Source organism: Globicephala melas, chromosome 9, assembly GCF_963455315.2.
Source record: "Globicephala melas chromosome 9, mGloMel1.2, whole genome shotgun sequence".
Taxonomy (NCBI): domain Eukaryota; kingdom Metazoa; phylum Chordata; class Mammalia; order Artiodactyla; family Delphinidae; genus Globicephala; species Globicephala melas.
In genome coordinates this window covers 73,609,645-73,631,492 of record NC_083322.1, presented here as the reverse complement: position 1 = coordinate 73,631,492, position 21,848 = coordinate 73,609,645, and the positions used below count along the sequence as shown (strand labels likewise).

The window sequence follows — 21,848 nt, the reverse complement described above, 5'->3', positions numbered from 1 at the left end:
CTCTAGTCTCACTTTTAAACTTACCTTCAATCCAAGGTCTAATTGTTGAAGTGACACCCGGATTTCCCGAAGGAGAATATTCATCCTCTCACATTCTTGGAAGCAGACAAGGACATAGGGGCTTCTGTCTGGGTTTTTATGCATTATCTCTGCCATGTTGAACTCTTCTGGAAGTTTCTCCAAAATGTCATCCAAGACATTCTTAACCTTAAATCATTAACAAACACAAAGATTTAGCTCCTTTCTATTTCATTTTTGGTCATGGTGACTATATAGCCTCTATTATTATTTTTTTTTTTTAAGTCTGAGACTGTATCGTATGACTCCCAAAGATGCTTGCTCATGAGTTTAAAAGATGCCTACTAACGCCCAGGAGGGGGGCAGAGTGGCACCGCCAACTCCCTCAATCGGTGCAGCCCTCCCCTCCTTGACATCCCACAGTCTCGTCAGGGAGGTGCTACTATTTGTTTGTAGTTTATTTACTGTTAGCATTTAGGGAACATAAGAACTCTCTCTCATCGACTACATTTCATTTCTTTGTAAAGACAGGATCAGAGGATGGAGAACCCCAATATCTGGGTAGGCCATTTTGCAATCTGCTATTTTAGAAAAGTTATTCGAAAAGTCACATGAACCAAAGATGCCCTTTACACTTGAGTTAATTCTGGTGACTCTGCGATGCTGCCCTTGCAACTGACACATCCTAAAATTTGGGGGGCAATTTGGATCAATATTTCCAACAACAAGGAAGCCTCTATCTTTTGTAGCTGTTGCCCTAAAGAAAGGAAGGATTTGTTCACTGAAGACGTGCATATGTACATAGTGCTCTGATGTGGGTATTTATTCCAACGATGCAGTTTTACAGAGCTGGGAAAACCAACAAATACCTAAGAAGGACAAAAGGTCGGAAGATATTGCCTGTCTTCAGCCTCAGGCAGCTTTCCCTCTTTCATTTATTTCTCGCGTTACTGCCTGTGGCTCTGACGGGATGCGTGCAGATTGCTTTATTAGCACCCTGGCAGGTCATCTGTCAGATCCTGAAATCTTGAGCTTATTTACAGCAGCAGTACAGAGTATGAAACACAGCGCTGTAGAGAACTTAGGTCCAAGAAAGGCTTTGGGACTCAGCTACAACCTGGTTTCCTTCACTGGCCCTTTCTAGCTGTCTGGCTTTGGGAAGTCACCTAAGCTTATCTCCAAAAGAGAGACTCCGATACTACCCAGAGCTGTTGCAGATTAAATTGGCATATTTGTAAAGCACTTTCTGTAGTGCCTAGTATATAAACACCTAGTAGATGGTGGTTGGTACAACCAGTCTGCTTGTAGGAGATGCTGAGGCATCTTTACCTCGTTTGCTTGGCATTTTCTGGTGTAATATCAGCTGCCTCCCTGGAGAGATTGAAGCCCCAGAACTAGATGAAGACCTCATCCACCTCTCTGCATCTGTTAATACTATAGATCTTCCCAAATGGATGGATTTTTAAATACGTTCATCTTTTTAAAAATCTAAATTCTTATAGGGAAGATGTTAGTATATAGGATAAAACGTGCTGTAACAAATTCTAAAGCTTCTAAATTACAAACAAGTGTCTCAATGAATGGCCTCCTTTCAAGAAATAATTGAAAAATTTCAAGAAATAATATGGCAAGTTCCTGGGACCTCACTATAATTAGACCTGATGTTTACTGTGTTTCCACACACTGAATCCTTGATTGATAATTCTGAGAGAAACAGAGGCTAATTTATTGAGGGAAAAATAAGCTATTCAGGTTTTACATTAATGAGAAGATTTTAATCCGAAGGTAAAAAAAATTATTTGATGTCCATTTCTCATCCCCATCATTCTATGGTAATAAGAACCTTCAAAAGAAGGATCTCCCAAGAAAAGGTGAAAAAAGACACTGTAACAAAATGACAGCGCCAAAAACACACTGAATGAAAGGCAAGCCACACGTGTGGAGAAGAAATTTGCAATACATACACCTAACAAAGGACACACATCTGAAATAAAAGTTCTTACAAATCAGTAAGAAAAAGATTGACAACCCAATTAGAAATTGGGCAAGCAAGTGGACAGGTACTTCACACGAAAGTGTATCCAAACGGCCATAAGCGTATGAAAAAATGTTCAGTATTATTCCTTAACTGAGGAATGCAAAGTTAAAACCACAAAGAAATACCATGACTCCTAACAAGACCCCAAGAAGCAGGAGCAACTGGAACTCATACACACTGCTGGTGGGTGGAAGTGTGTAGGAGTGGTTGTACCACTTTGGAAAACTGGGAGTATCTACTAAAGCTGAACATTATACCCTTTGATCCAACAATTCCACTTCTGGGTATACAGGAATGAGTATTATGAGCAGATAGCTTTGGGAGTTAACCTTTGTATGCTGACAAAAGACTATACAAGAATGTGCACGGCTGTGATAGTCGTTGTAATGAAAAGCTAGAAAGAACCCGAACACCCATCCCCTATAGAAGGAGCAAATTAAGAATTTTATATATATAAATAAAGAATTACATAGTAAAATACTAAACAGAAATGAACCATTGGTTCATGCAGCGACATGGATGAATCTCACAATGAAATGTGGAGTGAAAGGAGCCAGACATAAATTAGTACATCCTGTAAGGCTGCATGTATTTGAAGTTTAAACACTGGGAAATCTACTCCATCTAGTCTGTGGCGACAGGTAAGGAGGGTGGGTACCTTTGGTCTGGGGTGCAGAGGGTACTGATCAGTAAGGGGCAGGGCTCTCCTTTTGGAGTGCTGGAAATGTTCTGTACTTTGATCCAGGTGGTGGTTATGTGCACACAAAGGTAAAAACTTCATTAGCTGTGCACTTAGGATTAGTGTACTTTACTGTATATACAGTATAACTCAATAGAAAAGAAAGAATGACCCTCTACCTTGTCTTCTGTGGACTGTCCCAGCTCTTCACCGCTGAGTGCATTCCTGGGCTGCATCTCCAGCAAAGCTCTGAAGAGAGTGTTGGATGTGACTGTCAGGAATTCTATTTCAGCATCTGGGTGGAGGCCATACAGTGCTGGGCTTTCCGGAGGAAGCATCTCTTCTATATACTGGTGGTAGCCTGAATAATCCAGATTGGGTGGGGCAGCAAATCCTGGTGCCAGCATCAGTTCACCATCAACCTTCAACCACAAAGGAAAAGTCAGTTATTCCAAATCTAAGTGGACATCAATCTTCATTTCCCAAACACCTTGAGAACACTCCGGTAAGATGGTCCCAGCACAATGCTGGATCGATAGCGAGCTCTCTAAAATATCTCTTGACCCTCTTGTAATCAATCACTCTGCTCTGTGTATGGTACCACGCTGACCTCTGGGGAGGAGTCCAAGGAACACACATGAATCCCATCCTTAAGAAGACCTGGTTTGCGGTTTGCTTGGGGTAACACGATACATGCACACAAAGGGAACGGGCAGGTGCTGAGCCATCTACTGTGTATTGGTCACCCTGTTGCATGCTTGAAGTCATTGATTCTCCCAGATATCCCCATTTCGCAGTGAGAAATTGAGGTTCAGAGTAACTTGCCTGGGCATATGTTTGATTTTAATCTTAATTCTGAACTCATTTTAGTATGACTTAATAGTACTTTCTGCAGTACTACTTCAAACTATTTTATGTATTATGCATGTAGATTTTGTAAACATGCATAATTACATGTGCCTATCTTAAAAAATACGTGGGAGTGTGTGTAACTAACATGTTATAGGGCAGTATACACTAAAAGTCAAATGAGTGGTACCTCCCCGTGACTTTGAGCTTCTCAGGGCAGAGTCTGTGTAGCTCATCTCAAGATCTGTAGACCCTGGGGCAGCTGCTAGCTAGCACATACTGGTGCTCAATCCAAAGTTGCCTAATGAGTGAGCGGCTGGAGTTATCAGGCATTAATCACACCCATCCACTTCATTCAGGTCGGGGAGAAGGGTTAGACATTCCACCGGGAAGAATGCTCTCAACCAAGGCAATGCAAGCAGAAATACCAAAATGTAACTAAACAATTTATGGGCCTCAGTCTCTGACCAGCTATAAACGCAGTCAATCCAGCGCTTATACTTTTCTGGTTAACTCAGTGTAATCTCAGATTTTTTTTCCCCCGATTGTTCTTTAGTTCCCAGGGGACCATTACACTTCTGTTTAATTTTCCCAGCCTCTCTTGCTGTGAATTCTGTCTACATGCACTTAAATGTACAGGGAATGCTAGTTTTTAAAAACCATCACCTAATGTAGCTATTTTAGGCCTACAATTTTAAAATCATTTTCTGAAAATGGGGTTTGTCTCTGTAATTGTGTATGTTCATGCTATCTGGTCCCCTCACTATCACCTGGAGACAAAGTGACTATTCATTAATTCATTCAATCGTATGAACTGATCACCTAGTATACCCCAGTAAGCCGTGGAAGTATAAGAGATTCGTATGACCTAGTTCTTAAGGAACTCACAGTCCAATGGAGACAAAATCAGCGCGATTTTCTACACAATCATGTCATCTGTGAGTAGCGGCAGTTCGTTCCTTCCTCCTCAAACCTGCAATCCCAGATTGCCCAGGGAGCCCATGTCCTTAGGGATGATGCTAAATTGCTCTCCTGAATTCAAAAAGGCACTTTAAATGTTAAAGTCAGAATTTCTATTTTTATTTTGTATCGGGAGAATTTTCAAGTTATCCAGTCTTTCGTATTGCCAGAAACAGAGACCTGGACCCAATAAACATGAGAAGGAGCAATGCAGACTCTCTCGTGACCAGTATCCATCAGCTAGGCTTGTTTTATTCATTTATTCACATTTCCTATCATTTCACATTTATATATCAAAATAATCAAAATTAAAATTTTACCTGACTCAGCGTGACCAAAACAAAACTGTGAAGGGGATTTAACCTCACCATTACTGGATAGATAAATTAGCCAAAATAAAAATGCGGGCACAAAATATGAATACTAAAACCAGAAGTTAGACTAAACATCTCCAAGCCAAAATGTATTCTCTACAAACAAGGACTTGATTTTCCCTATTAGTGCTCAATAGTTAAAAGAAAATTTAAGAGCCACAGTTAATTGTTTTTCAATACAGCCAAAGTTAAACAGAATTTCAAGCAAAGAAAGTAACCAAAAAGTGGAACCACTTGGAACTTTTCAAAATGCCTGGGGACTGGACATTTGAGTGAATATTCATAGAATGCTGGTGGGAGTGCAAATGGTCCATGTTTTCTGGAAAGACAATTAGGCAGTCTGTTTACAAATATGTGAAGAGTGCCTTCCCCATGTTGGGCAGTGGGCAAAACAAAGGCAAACAGCAAAGTCAACGGGAAGGGCTAGGTTTATAGCCAGACAGATCTGGTTCGGTTTCCCCCCCCCCGAGCGGTTTGGTGGTCTTCAAAAAATGACAGTTTATCTGAGTTTCAATCTCATCAGTAAAATGGGGATCCTAATAGCAACCTAAAGAGTGTGGCCGTGAGAATTTAACGACAATGTATGCAAATAGCTAGGCACATAGCAGCCTTTTTACAAAGGTTAGTTTTAGTCTTTCCTGTGCCCTAGAAACAGACATGATTACCTCAAGCACACCCTAATTTTCTAGAAGGAAAAACAAAACCTGAGAATGTCCTACTGTAAGTTCCTACTATGATGTCAAACAAGTAAAGCTCGATAAGCAAGGCTTAGTTCACACAGAGACTTCTGTTCTCTTTAAGAAATCTGTGAAAATGTCAACATACTCAAGGAGCTCTGGGAATCCTGATTCTAAATCCAAGCCTTCTCCCATCCCACTGAGAGGCTTTTATGAAAAGCTGCTTCTTGCTGATGGGACCCTAACTCTCTGCACTGTGGCCACCTGTCCTGCCTTTGGGGGAGGGCTGTTTGATAAAGTCATTGTTAGGCCTCAAAGAATCAGTAGTTCTAAATTAACCTGTCTCCAGAGAAGACACACAAATGACTAATAAGCACAGGAAAAGATGCTCAACATCATTAGTCTTCAGGGAAATGCAAAACAAAACTACAATGTGATACCACTTCACAGCCACCGCGAGGATGTGGAGAGAACGGAACCCTCGTGTATTGCCAGTGGGAATATAAAATGATGCAGCCACTTTGGAAAACAGTTTGGTGGTTCCTCAAAACATTAAACATAGAGTTACCATATGATCCAATAATTTCATTTCTATGTATATACCCAAAAGAAGTGGCAATGTATGTCCATGCAAACACATATATGAATATTTAAAGCAGCGTTATTCATAATAGCCCCGAAGTGGAAACAACGCAAATATCCATCAACCAATGAACAGATAAACAAAATAGTGTATCGATACGATGGAATACTATTTGGCCCTTAAAAGGAATGAAGTACTGATACATGCTATAACATGGATGAACCTTGAAAACATGCTAAGTGAAAGAGGTCAGACACAAAAGGCCCGATATTGTGTGATTCCATTTATACGAAATGTCCAGATTAGGCAAATCTACAGAGACAGAAAGTAGATTAGTGGTCGCCTGGCGCTGGGGAGTGGGGTAGGTTGAGGAGGAGAGGATGCTGAGTGACTGCTACTGTGTACCCTAATTTCACAAATGAATAAACAGAGGCTCAGGTTCCGTGATGTATCTAAAATTGCACAGCAAACGCAAGGGAGCACTGAATTTGAACCCGAGCTTTTTTGTCATTTTGTTTTACTTCAAAGCCCAACTTTTAAGCTGTTAATATTTGACAGCTTTCAGGTGACCTGATACCTTATTTTCCAAAAGTAACTTACCGTATTACTTGTTTAGCATTGCCAAGTATGCACCTTACATGAGAGAAGAATATTAATTATAATTCCCTAACTTTGGCCAGGAACCCTCTAAAGCACATTGCCGTTGGGGAGCCCTCTCTAAATGCCGTGTCATTTACCCAACAAGAAACTCATTCATCCTCCTAACACGACAAAGCCACTGAAAGCATTCCAAGGTTTGACCACGTGCCCATGTAACGAAAGACACTAATTGCCAAAGAAGTTAACCAATGTGAGAAGCGGCTAAAAGACATCCTGCAAGATGCTGAAGTGTTAGCTTAAGCTCCTAATAACGTAAACAGCATGAGCAGGAAACATCTGTATAGAACAAAATAATTGGGATTTTGCAGTTTCTGCCACCAAACCAGTCAGTGCTTTAGCTTGCTCTGTTGAGTTGACAAGGTAGTGCTTTCTGGTGAGGATGCAGGACTGCAAATGGGTATCTCCATCCTGAAAACCTCACCAGAGCAGCATGGAAGGGCAGGTACCTAAATTTCTAAAGGGCTAATGCACACACCAGAGATGCCCCTCAGGTTGCATCATCTATATTTATTTTACAATTATGTGAATGGGAGTTCAGGCTTGTGAAGGTTAATGGACTGTCTCGGTTGGCAACAGTAATTCACTCTCATCCTCAGGCCAGAACCAGAGAGGGAAGAGCAGAGTGAGTTTGTCGCTCTGCCCCTTGACCTCCACCATCGTTCAGAGAAATCAGCCTCTGTAAAGGTAGCACACCCGACCCTGTTTATCTTTCCCATCTCTATGGTAACGTACTCCCAGACCTCTTCTGAGGAGTGACTTCCAGTTGCGCTAAATTGAAAGTGTCTTTCTGACCCGTGAAACCTTACTCATTAGAACTAAGGAAAGACCAGGAGACTCACAGTCAAAAGAAACAAATAATGGTCACGTGGCAGGAAAACCTTTTTTTTTTTTTCCCTGCCTCGTCCCCAAATTGTTTAACATTATTAAAAGTAGCAAAAAATAATCTGTCCTCCATTTTCTATATGAGACTACATACAGTACACCATGTTTTCTAATACATGATTATATTACTTCTCAAAATGGACTTGAGGAAGGCATAATGCTTTTAGGAGATGAAGTTCTCAAGAAATTATGAACAGGAGGTTGCTCAAACTATTTTTAAAAAAAATACACGGCACAGCTCTAAACACAGTTGGTGTCTTGCCCAAGTGGGAGTAGAGATGGCACGGTGGAGGGTGCCTTGGGTTTCCAAGAAATAATCAGGCAATGGCCATGAACCTGGAAACCTTTGGAGAGAGACATGAGAAAAGTATGCCACCACTTTCAGCTACTTCAGTATGGAAGACAAGGACTGAGTGCTTTTTCCAGAAAACCCAGCACCCGTCACAAACCATGTGGGTGTGTTGGTGTACACAGACATGGGGCTAGTAAGAAGAGAAATGGGAAAAGGGTACCTGGCCTCTTCAAACTCCAGTACAAGGGAGCTCTGCCCCTTCCTCACAGAAGGAAGAACTGCCCTCTCACATCACCGCAGTTTTCTTGAGCACATATTTAGTTAGGAGTTAGTGATCAAAATTTAGAATACTCCATGGCTTCTGTGCCAGAGAAAGAACTATAGAGTTCACTTGTATCAGAGCCGCTGAATTGAAATCAATACATCTGGCTAGAGCCCCTGCCTGGGATAACTGGGAGACCTGGGGCAAATCACCGTGACCCAGTCTCTTTGTCTATGAAATGGGGTGACAGTGTCAGTGCTGTGTACCTCACGGGGTTATCTCAAAGATCCAATGAGTCTGTGCATGGGACGGTGCTTCATGTGGGCACAGAAACCACCTGCGGTGGTGGCAGGGAGGTGTCTTGCTAAAACACAGATTCGGATTCTGTGGGTCTGGCATGGGGCCCAAGATCCTACACTTCTAACAAACTTCCAAACTCCCTGGAAGGTGTGCCAGAATATACTCACAAAAGGCCAAGAATCCTCAATAACGTTCAAGAATTATTTACATAGTGAAATCAGTTTAAAAAATTCTTAGAGAAAGCAAACTATCGCTTATATGCAGAATCTAAAAAAAAAAAAAGGGATACAAATGAACTTATTTACAAAACAGAAACTGACTCACAGACTTAGAGAACGGACTTTTGGTTACCGGGGGGGAAGGGTGGGCGGAAGGGATAGTTAGGGGATTGGAACGCACACAACGCCATATTTAAAATGGATAACCAACAAGGATCTACCGTATAGCGCAGGGAACTCCTCTCAATATGATGTAACAACCTAAACGGGAAAAGAATTTTGAAAAGAACAGATAACGTGTATGTATAACTGAATCACAGGGCTGTACACCTGAAACGAACACACCATTGTCAATCAGCTCTACTCCAATATAAAATAAAAAGTTAAAAAAGAATCTTACTAGAACTTTCTCCTCTATGAAATGACTTAAGAAATGTCTTACCAGAGAGGGATTCATGAATTCTTCTAAATACACCCGACACAGTTTGCGATCCCAGTCATCTGTGATGTGGCCCCCGTACATGATCTCACCAAAGAGGTAACGGAGGTCTTCCCATGGGACCTGGCGGGAGAGGAGAGGGGAATCATGCCAACGTTCACTTCCGGGTTCGGGGCACCTGCCTCCGAACAGTCAGTCAGCAGCAAGTGCCTCTCTACAAGCCCCCACCTACAGGAGCATTTAAAAGAGGTTCAGGAATTGTCTGAATTGCCAGGATTGAATTGGCTGAGAATTATTTTCAGTGTGTTTTAATACATTCAGTGAGCTTTTAATGAAGCGGAGCTTTTAATGAAGATTTTAAAGCAAACCAGATTATTCCTAGAACATGTTATGCAGTTAAGGTTTACACATTCAGAACCTCATCTAAAAACCACAAGAGGGTGTTGGTTCCTAGGACCTTTGAGGGATGACATTTTTATGATCTGATTTATACCAGGTTTTATGATCTAAATCAGGGAAAAGAAAGAAAAACCTACACAACTTGAATTTGGGGTGTTACTTAGAATTCCATCACCTTCCAAAAGTCCAGGCAAACCAAGCCATTTGCCACAGATTGATTTGAGGGCTCGGTCTATGGCATGACTGGCCTCCATGACTGTTCCAAGTGCTGTAACTAATGACTGTAGTATGTTTTATTCAAGGAATCACCGTATCTCCTCTTTATTTGGCTTCGCAGGGTTTGAAGCCCCTCTTTGCTACCCTTTAGATTCCTCTGGGTTTGCAAAACATGCCAGTTTGTGATGAAGCCTTTCTAGACAGAAACCTTTATACCCTCGGGGGCAGTATACTGCCTCCCAGCAGTTCAAGTAAAAACTTAATTATAGCCTTCATTTGTTGCATGATGTGACAGAACAAGTAAAATTGCTTCAACTATTCCAATGTACTTGGCTACAACTTTATTTGAATTTGAATAATTTGAATAAATGAACGTCTTCCTTTTAAGCCACTTTGATGTGAATGAAAAATTAAAGTGGCTACACTGTACCATGCTCTCTCAGCCATGCCCTGGACTACCTCCCATAGAACAGAAATGGATGGGAAACAGAGACCTCTTAACTTTATTTCTCTGATCACATTTAATTAATGCCTGCTATACATTATTATCTGATATATAGCTCCCTCAAGATTTTAATCAGCTAGGGATCTATTCTTCTCAATAATTGATTTTCTTCCCACAAATCTTTGTTTTTTTACAAATACTTTTTTTTTTTTTTTTTGTAACCCTTCCCTTGGCACAGTGGTACAGCCTGAAAAAAATCTGAACTTGTTGTTACTCAGTAGAGGTCTTCTTGGGCATGTCCCCCAAACTGTACTCCACAGGGTGGGAGAAAGGTACTGCTACAGAAAAACAATTTTTCTTCCTATTCCCTCTAGGCTTTGTAAAACCAAAGTCAGACGTTACATAGCCCCATCCCCAACCTTAAATGTAAACAACCAAATGATGTTTTCAATTAAAGCCTTCCAACCTTGACATTCAAGAATTTCCGTATGGTGAGACTTACGAAATTCATATGGAAAAATATCGAAGTTCTTACAACAGTTAAACGTTGGCATTCCCTAAGACGTAATCTTTAGATCTCTCAGTTATACTCTGTAACCTTGATGATCTCATCTAATCTCATGACTCGAAATATCATCTATCATCTGCCTACTTCCAAGTTTATACATATACCTTCCGGAAAAGGGCATCTTGTACAACCAAACTATGTGGGCACGTCAACCTAATTCCCAGATCTAACTAACTTGCTTCGTGATGTGATGTGTGGTGAATGACTTGGGTCAAGACATCTAAGACACAAGAGCGTGTGTTTAAAACCTAAAGCTGTCTTGATGCTGGAACACCCGTGGGAGAAGCAGCAGGACATAGCACAATTCAATTGGCCAACTGGTGTTGCTGAGCCTTGGGATGTGAGAGCCGGAGAGAAACATGAGTCAACCCCTCTCTTGCTCCCCTTCATTCCTACCTCAACTGTGTACAGGGTCCAGCTGAAATAGGATAATATTCCTGGCCTCAGCCTCCTGGGACAGTAATGAAGGACTTGAATAAAAGTACTCAGTGGTCTATTTCATTTTCTACCCAGAACTCTCCAGAACTATTATAACAGTCAATTCTACCTGCAACATTTTAAACAAAATGTGCTAAGACCAACACAAAATAGTATTTATTAGAATGGTCAAAGTATGCTCAAAGTGAATTTCATAAATTTAAAAAAATGCTAGATATGGAACAGTGATCATCACATACCATATTAAAGCCATTTATCTTGGATACAACTTATTCAAAATGTGTTCCTTGGGAGAACACACCCATGTTATGTACAAAGTGTACATATTCAGATAGTAGTCAAACCATCTTCAAAGCTTGAGAAAACTTTGATAACAATAATTACCAAAAGAACAAAAAAGAACCATTTATACATAGAAACATGGTTGAATGGTTTTAAAGGCCCTTTAATAGAAAGTGTGGCCTAAAGCACCATGCCTGGTTGGTTCTGACAAACATGCCTCGATTTTAACAGATTTAACTTAATGGAAAAAGTTTCCCTTATGAGGACTAAGCCAGAATATCCTTACAAATGATTCATCCTTCTTGAAATCCAGTCACTGAGTTTATAAGAGTTTACACAAATGTTCTTGATGAAGCATTCCCGTTCCCATCTGTAGAACACATTTTAGCTATGAAATAAAATCATTCATCTACCTTTAACTTCAAATCAAGGGGAACGTTACTGAAAAAGTCACAACAAGGTGGCATCCTTAATACATAATAATGACATATGCAGGAAATGCACCATTATTTATACATGTGACGTGCTGTAAATTGCTTCCATCATCAGAACTAATTGTAGTGATTATTAATGCAATGTTATGAACTGTCAGAATTGCTGTATGTAATTACATTTGTGCAAATGCTTCATTACCTGCCTAATGAATCTGGCATACATGCACATGTAAACCACTGTTTTTGTTAACATAATGAAGGACATTTTTTTTTTTTTTTTTTTTTTGCACTAAGCTGCTGATGTAGAACCGGCTTGACCCATCTCATAAAGTTCGAGCATCCACTGTTGTAAAACCTCACACTTGGCAGAGGATGCATATGTAGTGTCAGCTATTTCAATAATAGCTTCGAAAGAGAAATTATGGTCCACTTTGATAGTGCCCAAAGACTGACAGATTCAGTACACTCCTCGGAAGAGGTTATCTGGCCACTGGCACTTACGTTAGGGTTTGCCTCTAAGTAGTTGCAGAGGACGTTGGCGCAGATGGTGAGGTCTCCAGAATTGAACGGATAGCAGCGGCTCCAGCCCTGGGGGCCAAACCTCAGTCTCCCAGCAACACAGGCATGGAAGTAGCACAGAGAGAAGAGAATGCTTTTAAACTCCTGCCCCTTGGAGCACACTTCAAGTGTATCCTGGGAGAAAAGAAAGAATGTTTGATCATCCATCCATATGGTTTCCAAGGGCAAGGGTCTGAGTTTTCAATCATCTTGCAGAGGACTTTGAGGGAGACCTAGGACAGAGGTAACATGCAGTTTTAAGCTAGGAGAGCATAAGAGAAGACTGGCATTTGCCAGTCTGTTGATTTAAGAGGAATGCTTTTATTTTGCTTCAATTATTCTTCTGTTTCACTAGAAAATGAGACAATTCATTTTGCCAGTGGTAATAATGCCTGACATCAATTTCCTCTGCAAAAATGTTCTTGTACAATCTGTTTGACAAAAGGCCATCATCTTAATTTCATCACTGTAGCGGAATATAAGTTAATGCCAATTCTCCATTCCTCCTGGTTCCATAGTAATACCGATTATCTGGGCACACAGCCACTCATCAAAAAGCAATCTCCCAGCCCCTCTTGAAGCCAGATGTGCCACGTGACCAAGTTTTTGCCAACAGAGTTTGAGCAGAAGTGACGTATGCAACTTTCACGTCACTTGCGTAAAGGGAAATTGCTTGGTCTGGTTGTCGTTCTTTTCCCTTTCCTATGAGCTACAAATGACGATGACTGGACGACTTGGAAGCTGGGAGTTAGGTACGGTGGAGGCACCACAAGCTTGGGTGTGTGGCTGATCTCATGCACCAGAGCTGCCAATTACGTGTGAGAGATTATCTTGTATGAATCACTATAATTTTGTACTGTCCCTTGACTGATACAACCACCACGACAAATGGTTTTCTTCCAATGAGCTGAAAATAAAACTCACTGTTGGAATAACAGAACAGCATATGGAAGATTGGAAAACATATGTCCTGTAGAGTAGATCCGTAAGATGATTTTTTTGCAAATGCAGAGGGAAACCTGGTATGCTACACTGATATGGTTACGGCCCCCAAAGCCATAAAATTAAAAGGTGAAAAACAGCCATCTGTGTCTTAAGGGTAGTACTTTACCCATTCTCAAATCTGGCAGTCCTGTGAGGCAAACAAGGAAAAACGGAGGATGGCTCCTTCAACTGATGGTGGGCAGCGGAGGAAGGTGAGGCCAAAACAGCACCTTCCTGCCTTGTCCTTTAAAACGGTCATATTACACCCGGTCTACATTTGAATGGATCTGACAATGTGGGCATCTATAATACAAAATATGTTTAGCCCTTTTGGGGTGGGAGCTCAGATCTGGCCTCCCAGAGGCCTTTAAGTAAAAGTCTAAACCAAGCCTAGATTTGTTCTCTTGGTCCAGGACCAGAAGAGCATTTTCGTTTCTTTCTCTATCGCTGTCATCAGAATCCAGGGTTACCACCAAATACAGTTCTAGAATTGGCCAGGCCACATACACTGCTGACCCAACTGAATCACTAGGCTATTCTCAATGACTAGGCCACTTCTAGGAAATTTATGGGGCTCAAAAATATACAGTCATTACAAATAACTTCTCCACAGCTAAACCTCAAGTAAAGGGCAAGCTTGTGAAAGAAGAAAAGAGAAACCATGTAAGTGGAATTAATGTTGAAGGATATAAAAATACATTGCTTTTAAAAGGAAGACATTTCTAGGAGACCAAATGGAAGTGACAAAATTTTATGATCCAACAAGTCACCTAACACCCTCCCTGAATTACATATAGTCCACGGAAAACCCAAGTACTACAGTTAGTACATTACTTCCGTCTATATACTTCATATAACTGACCTAATTTTAGCCTCACTGCTAAAAAAAACCAAAATCGTAAGTCAATGCCCATTTCATTACGCTCTGATAATATAAATGACATGAGAAGAAAATGTGAATCAGGCATTCCTAAGAAAAATACGAGTCTGCCTAACATTCTACACTTCAGGTCAATTGTATTTTTACAAAGCAAGTGATCAAGTGTTTGTATCAGAAAATATACAAACAGCATTGTGAACAGAGAACAGGCATCCACACACACATAACAGTGTTGCATGCACACAGATGCCAATTTTACATGCACAATTACCATTATTTGTTTCTGCTGCAAATCTTACAGAAAAAGAAATTTACATTCTTGCTTCAAAAATCTGGTTATCTGGGGATGCAGGGAGCCCAAACATTTATGACATCTTCAAGAGGCAGCGCTACTGAGCTGAAAGAGGGTTAGGTAGGCAGCACCCTAAAGAAAAGGTTCTTTACATCTTGGTCACTTACTGATCATATTTACATAAATATTCTAGAATGTTCAAGGTAATAAAGGATCAATATCAAATGCACTTTGTTCGCTATGAATACACATGTCAAAATTTGAGGATAAATTCTGACTTGGGGAGAAGATTAAGAACACAGATTTAATTTGACTTGAAAATCAAAGCATGAAAAATGAAAATACCTAAACAGAACAGTTAACTTGTCTAGATCCCTTAGGTGCTTTTCTCATCCAAGAAGGGCAGCCAGGCAATAGGAGCAACTGGGACCCATTTACCTAACCCAAATGAGAACCAAGGTAGATGGCATTCATCACCCTCTGTCCACGTCACAGGCTTCAACAAGATAGGGCCACGGCAGTGACACAGAACATCCAGGATGATACAAGGAGACTTGGGAGAGGAGGAGGTCTGTGATGGAGACCACTATCTGCCCGCCCTAAAGTGCCTTCCTGCTGACTTTTAGCTGGGCATACACTGCCCAAGATAGATTTACTGTTCCAGCCTCTCTTGCAGCTAGGTAATGCAGTGTGAATTAGTCTGACCAATAAGTTGAAAGAAGTATTGTGTATTAACTTGCAGAATGAATCTTTACAAGAAAGCAAACATGGTCCCTTTGTCATCTTCTTTGTTCCTTCTCTCATCCTACTTTCTGGAACACAGCTATGGGAGCTGCCACCCTCACTGCCACTTGGGACCACAGCAAGCCCATCCTAGAAATGGTGAAATGTAAGCAAACTGGGTTGATGACAACTTTGTGGTGACACAAAGGAGCTCTGAATGACCTAGCTCCTGAATTCTCATGTGGCAGAAATACCTTTTTTAACCTTGTTTAGGCCACTGTTGTTTTGTACTTCCTTCATAATTCTAACTGATAAAAGGGTTCTAGAAACCTATACACAGATAGCCAGGGAGCACAGGCTAGTACCCTTGAATTACATAATCTGAATAAAACCCACATTTTTTTCTAACATAATAACAGTTCAGCATTCATAAAAGACTTTAAATTTTTAGATTTTCTTTAGAATCTTTTTTTTTTAAACATCTTTATTGGCGTATAATTGCTTTACAATGGTGTGTTAGTTTCTGCTTTATAACAAAGTGAATCAGCTATACATACACATATATCCCCATATCTCCTCCCTCTTGCATCTCCCTCCCACACTCCCTATCCCACCCCTCTAGGTGGTCACAAAGCTTTAAAATCTCAGGTTTGGGCTAGAATAGGTTTGATGGAAAGTTTATTTAGTGAATCACATTGATTAGCTTTGCTTTTGCTACTTATGAACAAATTTAATCTTAATATTTCAGAGGAGCCTTTCCAGTAGATAAGAAATATTCCCCCCTGAAGTTCTTAAGACCCTTTTCAATAAATGTAACCAATTATTGTAAGGGGTTTTCCAAGTAGCAGTAAAAAAAAACCCTGATACTTTCATAAATAAACTAGAACATGCTGTTCTTAACTGGGGAAGGAATTCATGCATAGGCTTTGGGGGATCTGGTCATCCCTATGATTGTATGCAACGATTTTTTTTTAGTGTGCATTTCCCTGGGGAGAGTATCCATAGTTTTATCAGATTATCAGAGAGATGCTTACCCAAAAAAAGCTGAAGGACAACTGGGCTGAAGCCTGTTTACTCATGAACTGCTCACTTTTCACAAATAAAGACAATTGTTCTGGGAAGTTGGATAAATCCTATTTAAATACGTCAAACTCCTCTTTTGTACTTACTTTGAGAGAGAGAGCTTGAGAATGTCACAGATGGCCAGGAATTATAAATTGAGGGAAGATAAAATACATGCCTGTCTTAGTTTGCAAAAAAGGATACTTCAAACATGTAACAGACTCAACAGAGTTTTTGAGTGCCTTTTGTTTACACAGCCCATTGGGTAAACAGGCACAAACTACTCAATTACTGAATTGAGCAATTAACTGTATTCTTCAAAACTATATTCTTAGGTGGCCAATTATTTTAATGCCTTCATAATGTTGGTTTTCTCATCTTAGCCCAGAGGGACCTAGAGAAAAAGTTAAGCATATGGGCATGTTTCATAGAGGATAATAACATTTCTAACAGGAGGCTGAATATTTATCACCACATCATACGTGTTTCCTCTTTTGGGCTTATTCTACTTCTCCTAATAAGAATGCTGTTTATCAAGGATTTCTAAGAAATTAGAGGAAGGAATGGGAGCTCAGAGAAATAGCAACAAAGGAAACTGACAGACTTGATTATGACACAGACAGATGTGGTAATTTGAACAAGCAGACTAATGGTAATAGAACTATCATTAATTTATAAAGGTACTAATTTATTTGTTTTATTTTGGAAGGACGTGAAAATGTAAATCTGAAGGCAGGATGGAGATAATCTAAAAAGAAGGGCTTTAAATTGACTAATATCAAAACCAGATCAAAATATTAAGTCATATACTAAAACTCCTGCCACGTCATCATTAGCGTCATCAATCTTCTCAACGACCTCAATAAGAACAATGGCTTTTTCTCTTTCTATGGTTAGAGATACTAGTCTGCCATGTTTGTCTTCAATAAGCAAGCTCCTCAGAAAGGTACGTGGTTCATTCTCGTTACACGTGTGGCTGTGGTTTTAGGTCTCACAGTCTTGTAAGAAGACCTGGACTTCAGTGTCAGACCAGGCTGCTTCTGCATTCTTACCTGATCAAAGTTGTCGAGTGCAGCATGCAAATTGGCCAGCATTCCTGTGGGGGGCTCATTAGTAATCTTGATGGAATTTTCCAGGAGTCCTGGAGGGATGACATGTTCATTTGGTGTAGGTGCAGATGCAGCACTCATGAAAACCCTGTAATCTCTGTGGCTTCCCTGGCTGAATCTTTCAAGGAGTTTCTCCAAGGTTCCGAGCCACTTGGCTACCAAATGGACATTCTGAAAAACAGCATGGTTTAGAATTCCTGTGAGACTGAAGTACATTACTTAAATTATAGGATTACAACATTCTCCTGTACATGAATGAGTTGGAAACTCAGAGAACCACGATTTAAAGTTTCCTTTACTAGCGCATTAGGGAAAAAAAATAAACCAAGTCAGAATTGAACACTGAACACTTTAAGTGCTCCAAATCACTACAGTTTGTCTTTGTAAAACAAAATCTCCTTCTAACACTCACTTCCAACACCCGCCAATCACTTCTGAGATGGAGTTCTTGACACTTTTCTTTGTTACAGTTCAAACTCAATTACTAAGACTTATCTGGGTTAGTTTAATCAAGTATAAAAACTAAAGGCTAGAAATGCACCTGATCCCCTACTTCATTGTTACTGACGGAAATCTCCTCTACTCAAACTCCTACTCATTAGTATATGAAACAAACATAAAAATATTTTAACAGTGACTTTGGAGTCAGGGAACAGAAAAATCTCCAAGCGAGCCATCGTTGTACACTGGCATTCTCTGGAATCCAGCCTGGGAACCATTCTTGAGGATACTGGCTTTGAGACTGGCTAGATTCTTGCGGCCATTTGTCCAAGGGTAGCAGTGTTTGTGCGACATTTTTAGCCAATACACGTATCTTGAAAACCACCCATGTTGCCCATGAAAAATGATTTTTTTCCATTATATTGATTCACAAATTATCTGGTGTGCATCTGAGACAAAGATCGCGCCAGTCTGCTACCTTAGTGATAGTTTTCTCTGGAGTGTGGGTTTTTGATAAAACGCCAACTAAATATCCTTAGAGGGGCTATCTCTGATCATAGTAATTGACCAGCGCAGAGTTTGGTTAGGAACTCATTAACATGTGCATACATATCATCTGCCTACGCTGACAGAATTTAATGTAAATTACAAACAATATAACAAGTTCCTATTATGCTGGGCTTCTCATTCGTCAAAGAATGCTTCTCTTTTAACTGCCAATCAAATGTATCCTAGAAACCTTCAGAAGCTGCCAAAAAGCCTGGGATAGTCTCTCCTCTCCAATTATTCCATGTGTGGAGAGAACTAGTGAAAGTTACATTCTAAGTTACCGGCTTACCACTGAAAACAAAAATCAAAGGTCTAAAATAGATACCCAAAAGGAGATCCTTCACCAAATAAGGTCTTTTGAGACGTTTTTTAACGGTAAAACTTACAACTTGCATTTTTTTTGGGGGGGGGGGGACGGGTAGCGCAGCACAGATATAAAAATAACAGAAACATTTTACTTTGACCACTATGTTCTCTTGAGAAGGACTGCACCCCTACCAGTTTCTCTCCAGTCTGAGCTGCCGGATGCATGAGAACTCGCAAAGAACGTTCTCTTTTGTGGGGAGAGCTCAGCATCTACCCAACGGACCCAGCAACAACTGCTATCTCTGGAAAAACAAAACCTCCACTGTTACCCGTCCGACTCTGTGAGGCTCAGAAGGGACACACCATCCCAAGTCCCCATACTGAAGTCTCATCTAAGCAGTAGGTTTTACTCTCCCAGAAGGTTATATTCTTCTTGGACACTGGGCAGTTTCTTAGTGAATCCAATTTTATTTCAAGCAGAAACGCAGAATGCATCAACCCCAGATACTGGAGAAATTAAGGAAGGCCAATGTCATATCTGCATGAGGGTGGCAGTGTGGGCTAGCTGAAAGAACGTCGCCTGCTGGCGGACAGACTCTGCCACTTGCCTGCTGTGTGGCCTTGAGGCTCTCCAAGCCACTCTGAGGCTCAGTTTTCTCACCTTTATAATGGGATGGCAATACCTACCCTTGCAACTTTGCTGTGATGATTAGAGATGATGTATCCTACAAGTTGCCTAGTAAAGAGCCTGACATATAAATAAGAACCTTTGGGATCACTGTGCTGCAAGTCAAATGGCCATTTCCAGACCTGCTGAGACAGCTGGCGCACCCTGCTGAGGAAGGAGTGAGCTTGGAGTTAGCTCGGCCCCTAGGTGCCCCCTAAAGCTTGCCTGGGCTCCACTGGTTCCTGGATTCTTGCCGGTACAAACTAAAAAATGTCACTCGCCATCTGGTTCTATATGAACAAAGGCACTAGCCACTGCAGTGGCTGACTTTCAACACACCCTGAAAGGAGCTCAGGGCAGAGATCAGGAATGAGGCTTTCTGTGCTCTGGGAAAATCTGGTAGAACAGGCCTTCAGATAGTTAGATATTTTCAGGAGAAAATTTTATGAGCTCAATTCCTTGCATCTTCTCATACCTAGAAAAGCACTAAAATCATGAATGGAAACATCTGCTCCTCGTGGCTAGCAGCAACCTTCAACCGAGATGTGTGCCTGACTGCATGTACCCCCTTCACCAGAAACACAGAGATACTGACCTCTCCCCTGCTACCTCTTCGGATCAGTTCCTCAGAGCTGAGAGGCTGTCTCCCAGGCTACAGTCCTCATTAAGTCCCAAATAAAACTGAATTCACAGCTCTCTCGTTGTCCGTTTTTTTTTTTGTTTTTGTTTTTTTCGGTCGACACTAGAATCCCCAGTGAAGGGAACCACCCCAAAGGACACTGGATTGTAGAATCATAGACACATAAAATGTGAGTCCTAGAAAGGCGAAAGGGACCAAGTACTCAACCCCTTAATTTATAAGCAAAGGGAATAAGACACAACTAGTTATGGGCAGTCAGAGTTACGTGACATAATGAGATATGAAAAAACACTCTGTCAACTTTAAAGCCACATGCAAATGAGAGATATTGTGACAACCGTCTTAGTATTCCATACGAGCCAGTCTGTCCTCAAGCACTATTGGAGTGTTCCAGATATCCATAAGTCAGGAGAACGATGGGGCTCCCTGTAATATTTAAAATTTTCAAGCACAATGGCTAGAAAATCCCTCAAAAAATGGTAGTCAACCTTGTCAGCAGAGCTCCTTGTCACCCTTGGAGGTGTCATTACTGCTGAGAGAACGCCATGCCCCCCAGCAGCAGATCACCGTGTGCTGTGTGAAAGGCTCATTCCCGCTGGGCAGGGGTGCTCTGCACTGCCCGTCCATGTTCACTCCCAGTGTTTTCAGGAAAACGTAATTACTCACTTGGAGTATGACCCAGTGTCCTCCTCGGGAAGCTTTCTCCAGGGCCATTTCTGCCACCATCTCCTGACCTTGTCCTAAAGACACATTGTGGAATTTTCCCGAGTCAGTTGTAAACCCAAGTCTTTTGCCTGTGGGAGGACACAACATGGCGAGAGGAAAAGTGAACCAAGGAGAGGTGAGAAGAGTCTGAAATCCTGTGGTCCGATGTCCATCTGTGGTTACTGCCGCCACCTTCCAGGTCACTTTCCTGAAGAATCCAAACTGAACCTCTGTCGTTTCAACAAGCATGATTTCAAGCTCTCAACAGCTGCTTCCTCACAAGCATTAGCAAAACCTATGGAAATCAGTTCCTCTGGTTTTGTGGTAATAAAGCTTTTGACATTTTGATAGATGGCAAGCATTGTTACCCAGCTTTACAAACTCTTGCAGGAGTAGCAAAGCATTGCCCTCATAAAAAGGAGCAACATGGGGTAGATATCACATCATTTTTTGACCGGATTGGCTCATTGGGTAAATGCAGGAGCCCCTCACCTTGTGAAGCTGTGCTTGAATCCAGCACAGTCAGGTCACAGCTCTATTAACCTGGAATTCTCCGTGCAGGTCGTGGGGGATAGTAATCCAAGGCACAAAGCGACAGTGCCTTTCACAATCAAATAGGCTTGCTCTAATGACCATTATTTAGTCACAGGGGGCACAAGATTACAAGAGCATGGAGAAAATTGCCCTCTGGCCCTCATCTAGTCAAAAGGTGGAGAACAGTACAAAAGAAACTTGCATTATGCCAACCGGAGGAATGTTCCATTTAAACATTTCTCCAGACTACAGTGTTATTAACCTTACATTTTCCATACGCTCAATCTCCAACAAATGAGAAAAAAAAGAAAAAAGCAACTAAGATAACTATGAGCTGAAAGGAAGGCTGCGTTGGCGACGGGTGAGAGGCAGGGCTGGGTGGCCA

At 41.1% G+C, this 21,848-nt stretch overlaps 1 protein-coding gene across 1 annotated transcript in view; it reads right to left on the bottom strand.

Annotated features, from left to right (window-relative positions):
* Positions 1 to 21,848, bottom strand: part of DNAH11 (dynein axonemal heavy chain 11) — a 315,096-nt gene that overhangs the window by 8,103 nt on the left and 285,145 nt on the right. The window contains 6 exon segments of the mRNA XM_060305020.1: positions 25 to 207; positions 2,915 to 3,157; positions 9,235 to 9,354; positions 12,515 to 12,706; positions 17,565 to 17,792; positions 20,891 to 21,018. Coding sequence (XP_060161003.1) covers positions 25 to 207; positions 2,915 to 3,157; positions 9,235 to 9,354; positions 12,515 to 12,706; positions 17,565 to 17,792; positions 20,891 to 21,018 — 1,094 coding nt within the window.